The following is a 6,520-nucleotide window of genomic DNA, read 5'->3' as shown; positions in this document are numbered from 1 at the left end:
GATTCCGTTGTATTCCATCAAGAGAAGCATCAAGTTGTTAAGGAACCACGGTTCTCCATTAAGGGCATTGATCCCTCGCCTCTTGCTCCTTGAATACATAGATTCCTTGGAATGATATTCACAATTCAAATTATGTTCACGATAAAGTTTTAACAATATCAATTTAGACTTTATAATCTAAATTAGTTTCTTGAATTTTTACAATATCCATAACGTTAGTTCAAATTATATTTATGAACTACGATTCTAATCCTCATCATCATGCACGAAGTATTTCAAAATCAGCATCTCATTCAGAATCGGCCTCAATTTCGTGAACACATCTTTTGGCTAAAATCTAGATTAAAGAACAAACATCCGATTATATATGTTAATTTCTTTATTTTTTGTTATAATATTTTATTAATCTATTTTTTTTGTTCCAATATTTTATTTATCTATTTTGACGTGCATATATTCATTTCATATCCAGAAAGGAATATCGAATTTTATAGTAAAATACCCACGTCAATCCATCATCCCAGGTGATGCGCATCGAGACGACCCAAGCAAGTCACGACAAAACCCAAACCCAGTCAGGCCCACAGAACCGTCGCTTCAGTAGTTTTCATGGACCCCACCACTCCCCAACTTTAACCCATTTTTCCGCCATTTAAATTAAACAAAACAAATCCCCCACAATAACCATTTTAATCACTCCCTAATCCCTTAAACAAATCATCTCTCGCCCTCTATATTATTGCACCTCCCCATCCAACGGCTCACAGGCCTCCGTTTTCTATTAGTAATCCCAAATTAAGAAAAAAAAAAGAAAAAAAAAAGGGAAACGAGAGCCCCACGTCTTCCACCGTCTCTTTCTCTCTCTTCTTCTTCTATCTCGAGCCCTGTATAAAACTGTCTTCTATTTTCTCCTCCGTCTTTCAGAACCGAAAATCAAACCCTAAAAAAAAAGAAAAAGAAAACCAGAAATCCCTAGCTTTTATTTATTTCAAATTTTTTCCGATCGGAAACTCTGATCCAGATCCGGTCCGATCTCGAAGCTCTGGAAGACCGCTATGTCGTCGTTATCTTCCTCATCAGACCCGCCGCCTTCTTCTTCAGAGATCCGAATCCGATCGGTATGGGCCGATAACCTCGAGGCCGAGTTCGATATGATCCGATCCGTCATTGACGAATTCCCGATGATCTCCATGGACACGGAGTTTCCCGGCGTCGTGTTCCGCCCCAACGCCGAGGATCCCAAGTTCCGGCGACCCGACGCCGAGGATCCGAATTTCCGGCGCCTGGATCATCGCGGCGCGAACTATCTGGTTCTCAAGGCGAACGTCGACGAACTCAATCTGATCCAGGTCGGCTTGACGCTCTCGGACCGCGCCGGGAATTTGCCGGGTTTAGGATCGGAGATGAGTTATATTTGGGAATTCAATTTCAGAGACTTCGACGTGAGGCGTGATCCCCACGCGCCCGACTCCATCGAGCTGCTGCAGCGCCAGGGCATCGATTTCGAGCGCAACCGCGACAAAGGGATCGACTCGTACAAATTCGCCCAGCTGATGATGTCATCCGGCCTCGTCTGCAACGAAGACGTGACGTGGATCACGTTCCACAGCGCCTACGATTTCGGATACCTGGTCAAGATGCTGACGCAGCAACCGTTGCCGGAGGACCTGCCTGGTTTCTTGAACCGGGTGAAGGTGTTCTTTGGCTCCGGTGGGTACGATGTGAAGCATCTGACCAGGTTCTGTGGTTCTCATCTCTATGGTGGATTGGACGGGGTTTGCAAGGCCTTGAATGTGGGCCGGGCCATCGGAAAAAGTCACCAGGCCGGGTCGGATAGCCTGCTCACTTTTCATGCCTACCAGAGGATCAAAGAGCTGTACTTTGGCGAAGGCGGAATAGAGCAGTACGCTGGCATTTTGTATGGTCTAGAGGTTTCTCGATATTTTCGTTGAAATCTACTCCTTATAGATTTCTTTCTCTGTTAAGTAAATTTTGTATACAGTTTGCTTGATCAATATTATTAGGCTTTATTAATTCTTTCTAATTCTTGCTTGTGCATATGGTTCGAATTGCTCTTCTTTTTGTTTGTTTTAATCCATACATGTTGGTTTGGAAGCCTGTAGAATTTAGAGATTGGAGATGTTTGGATTGGTGGTAGGGAGAGATGGTCAGAAAGAGAATTTCAATGGGTTAGAAGGGTTATTCAAGTGTCATTGTTATGCAAATGGATGATTAGAAGGGATATTGGTGGGTTGGATTCTATTGGTATATGAAAACGAAGAATTGATAGTGTATTTGTTTTTGTGAGGTTCTTCTCTGGGTCATGGTCATGGGAATTAGTGTCTGAGTCATTGTCACAAGAATGGATGATTAGAGGAATATATTGAAGATTGAGGGGTGTTCTTCCAGTTGGATTCTCTTGCTATATGAAAACATAAATACGCATACTTGTTAGAATTCTTCTCCAGGTCATTATCATAGGAATGAGTGTAAGATGATTGAATTATTAAGAAAGGTTGGACTAATGCCAAGGATATTGAGTCGAATGTGGTGATGGCGGACAAATTCGTATGAGGTGACAATGACAAGTGTAGTCTTTATAGGGTTTCTGGATTCTATGAAGCTTAAACTAAAAGACCATCATGCAGCGTTTCCTCTAATCTCTGTTGACAAGTCGTGGTTTGATAAAAAACTTGTTCATTTTTCTTGGACCACAGCTAGTATGTCAATTCATTATCAATGTCGTTATCATGCCCTGTTCTTCTTTCCTTTTGGTTGCATTTTGACTTCCAATCCTACTGGAAGTTGACTAAGTCATGAGATTACACTAGTTGCCTTTACTCTTACTAGTTAATTTGCTGTTATCCCAGTACTTATCTAGACTATATAATCTGAGATGCATTACATTGATATTATATATCGGCTACCTTTTAAATTTGTCCATCACTTTATTTGCTAGCAAGAAAATAGTAGTGAAGCGCGAGCAGTATAGATTAGAGGTGTTTCAACAGCTGATCATCTTACCAGCAGGGATGCAGCTGTCATCCAGGGATATATCCAGGCATATGTATTGATGTATTGCACTCTCGGCCATCTCACTATGAGATTTCTTTCACAACATTAACAATAGCTGAATGAATTCCCTATAATTTAAATCAACATCAATTGTTCATCATTATCTGCTGTTCTTTACAAGTGCTTGATCTGTCATAATAGTTTTTCCTCGCACACACAAACACATAAGGGCAGATACTATCCTACTACTAAACTTGGTGCTTAGTTTATGACAGACCGTCTTATTTCTCTTTTGTCAATCATTTTTATTTCTTGACAATACCAATGATCATTGGTATCTGGGGAAATAAAGGAAAGACAAAAGGTTGTGGCATCATGAACGGCGTCCGTAAGTGTATATCAATATGTTCGCAGTTCAGCTGCCAAATTATTATTCCAATTGCTATTTGCTTATCATGGTAGTGTTAGTATGTCTGATGAACATATAATAGTAGAATTCCATATTTATCAAATATTTGTTATTTCATGCTTATAAGAATGGTAGGTTTAGAATCACGTCACTTTTGTTATATGTTCTGGGGCTATTTGAACTATACTGAACTTAACCTCTTCTTTCTTCTTTTTTTTTTTTTTTTCTCTTGAATATTATTTTTGCGCAATTCTAATGCTACTCGTTTTATGACTTCTTAATGACATTTTCAGTTTTATTTAGTTCATACACTTAAAAGTATAATTCATCTGTAGTCCACAGATAGATCCTTGCAGAATTTTGATTTCGAGGGATCCTTGGCTCGTCTTTTGTGGATGTCTTGAAGACTTGAAATCTGGTTGCATCATCAATGCTCTACAGCCAGGTTCATATCTGTGACTTTTTAACTTTTACTTTTGTGTTCTTCAATCAAATTTTGATGCTATGGTTGGCAAATGCCCCTCTTGCCCCTATGAATAGGATCACCTTATGGGTACTTTTATTAACAATTGAAAGGTTCCTAAAAATTGTGTTAGTTCTAAAAATTCATGCATTAATACCTTTTCATATTTGTTAGTCTTGTACAAAGCTCATGACTGGAAGTGAAAAAAAAGAAGAAAAAAGAAGAATAATCAATCCATTCAGTGCAGCAAAAATAGTTAATGGTTTAGGCGGAGTTTGGTACTTGTTTTTGATTCTTTTCTTCAAATTGTAATGGTCCAAATAATCCATAATGAATTAAATATATATCCCTAGACCAGATAAGCAGGTGCAATGTATTTCTTGTGGAAATGCACTTGAGCTGAGGGTAAAAACTGATATTTGACACGGTAGTCATAGAATGTGAGAGGACTGTAGTTGTACAGCGTCAGATTTTGTGTGTGCGCACAGTAAGTAGCAGCATTCTGCTTAGGTGATGAAGATATACTATCCTGGCATTATACATGTCTTTGGCAGTATTTAGGGTTTTGGCATGTTGGTATCTGGCCATGTTGGTATTTAGGGTTATAGAATAATTATTTATCTGCCAAAGTTAACTATTTTTATTCAATGGAACTCTTGTTGGACTTTAAAGGAATTATATAGGCTCAGGAATGGGATTCTTATTTGTCCTATGAAAAAGTTTAGGACAAAATCACTGGCTTGGAGGGTTTAAAAGAAATGAGTGGATGTTGGTCTCTTTCATTTGTGGGTTGACAATTTCACAATTAGGTACCGGATTTTGGGACAGTGTCTAAATGTCCAATGTCGATGGCAAAAAAATGATCAGATTAGTCCATAAGCAGGTTGCATTGAAAAGGTAAGAAAATGACTGGTTGCTAAGCTTGTGTGATCAAAAGCATGCAACAGCCACACTGTTGACCGAGTTTGAGAGTGATATCTCAAGTGCTTTGTTTCTTTTCCAAAAGTTAGTGTTATAAAACATCTTGAAAACTTCAAAGTGTAGATTTGGATCACAATCAAGTCCTCTACAAATCTGGTCAAGTTTACTTTAGGAAGCAATTATAAGTAGTCACTATGGATTAGGGAATTAGCTGTAGTGTTTCTTATCGTAGACATAATATATGTATCTTATCTGAAAAAGGAATGTTATGACTCTTTATTATTGATGCCCTGCTTCTGTAGTGTAGTTATATTTTCTATGATAGGTCTATTTTCTTTAATGATATTATATGTCTCCACCATGAATTAGATGATTGTGCATTGTGTAGTATTCTAATCTCAACAAACTTACCCCCTACTTTACCGCACCAAGAAGATATTGTTGTTCAGGACAGACAGGTTGTGGCATGATGCATCATGAATTGGTCTTAAACTATCTTGTTATGTATCGATACTATGTTCATACTTCATAGTTAGGTAGTCTACTGTAAGTCACATGAAATAAGCCTAAATTAAGCCACTGTAGGCCCAAGAATATAAGAGCATGGCTGTGACAGATTATTTGTACATTGCCAAAATATCTCATCTTTTTGTTTATTCCAATTCATCGATGGTTATTAGTGTGGATTGGATTTGTTCTTGTTGGATATTTAATTGCTCTTCTCTAAATATAGAAATGTAATTTATATCCGATTTATAAACTATGAACTTTTTTTAATATTCAATGTTTGTACTTATTTCTTAGTGCTTCAGGGAATGGTAGGTTTTGATCTTGTCAATACTCTTTGAAGTTCTGGTGGCTCTTGATATTGATTTGTGAATAGAATTAATTCTTTAGTTCTAATAATTCCTCCATCTCGCTAGTCCTCTTTACGTAGCTATATGTATACATACTTCAATAAGTCTAACCGAGTCTTAAACTGGATAAATTTTCGGAAATGAATTTGTTGAGTTTGGAGGCAACTGGATATACAGGCACATACATATGGCTCATACATTGTGATAGTATTTTGCATTGCATCATGGCACTATTTGTTGAATGAACAGGATGATTGTTCTTCAGTGTGATATCTTCTTGGTATTAACTCAATTTGGTAAGGCAAGGTTACTGTCCATCCTGATCTTCATACTGGTTGTCTAGTAGTGTTTCTTCTAGTTCTTAAATGATCTTCAATTAGGTCCTGTAATACTGTATTTTGCGATCACAAGTTTTTATTAGTTTAATGGGAATTGGAGAGGCTCAACTTTTTGTTGAAGGACTCTTAACAGCATTGCGAACTCTGTCCCCCAGCTCAATTTATGCTAGCATGTCTCATCATATTTAGATTCATAATCATGGATTGATAATTTTATATGCAATATTCAATGCATCCTTGATAATTTATGATATGAATGATTGTGGTTGTGAATCATGAAACTGAGTCTATATCTGGCTGTTGTCTTGCTTATAGATTGAGGCAGCATTGTGTGGATTATTTGAAATCTGGTGGCAGGTTGAATTTTCTGTGCAGCAGGTTCACTAGCCTTTAAATTATATATTTTTGGTTGATAACCAGACCTGCTTTGCAACCCGTGCTTGAATCTGGGTTCCCCTGTGAAACCCTACAACTTTAGGAGGCAGAATTCACTAGTACCTTGAGGGGTTTGCACCTC

The 6,520-nt window shown here is 37.9% G+C and overlaps 1 protein-coding gene across 1 annotated transcript; it reads left to right on the top strand.

Moving 5' to 3' along the window:
- The first annotated feature begins 921 nt into the window (after positions 1–921).
- On the top strand, positions 922–2,043 carry LOC101313722 (probable CCR4-associated factor 1 homolog 11-like). The gene has a single exon (XM_004303462.1). It carries the CDS (start codon positions 1,056–1,058, stop codon positions 1,950–1,952), a length of 897 nt encoding a protein of 298 aa, XP_004303510.1. The 5' UTR covers positions 922–1,055; the 3' UTR covers positions 1,953–2,043.
- The last annotated feature ends 4,477 nt before the right edge of the window (positions 2,044–6,520 follow it).

The sequence above is a fragment of the Fragaria vesca genome, linkage group LG6 (genome assembly GCF_000184155.1).
Source record: "Fragaria vesca subsp. vesca linkage group LG6, FraVesHawaii_1.0, whole genome shotgun sequence".
In the NCBI taxonomy this organism is placed as follows: Eukaryota; Viridiplantae; Streptophyta; class Magnoliopsida; order Rosales; family Rosaceae; genus Fragaria; species Fragaria vesca.
This window is presented reverse-complemented; position numbering and strand designations above follow the sequence as displayed.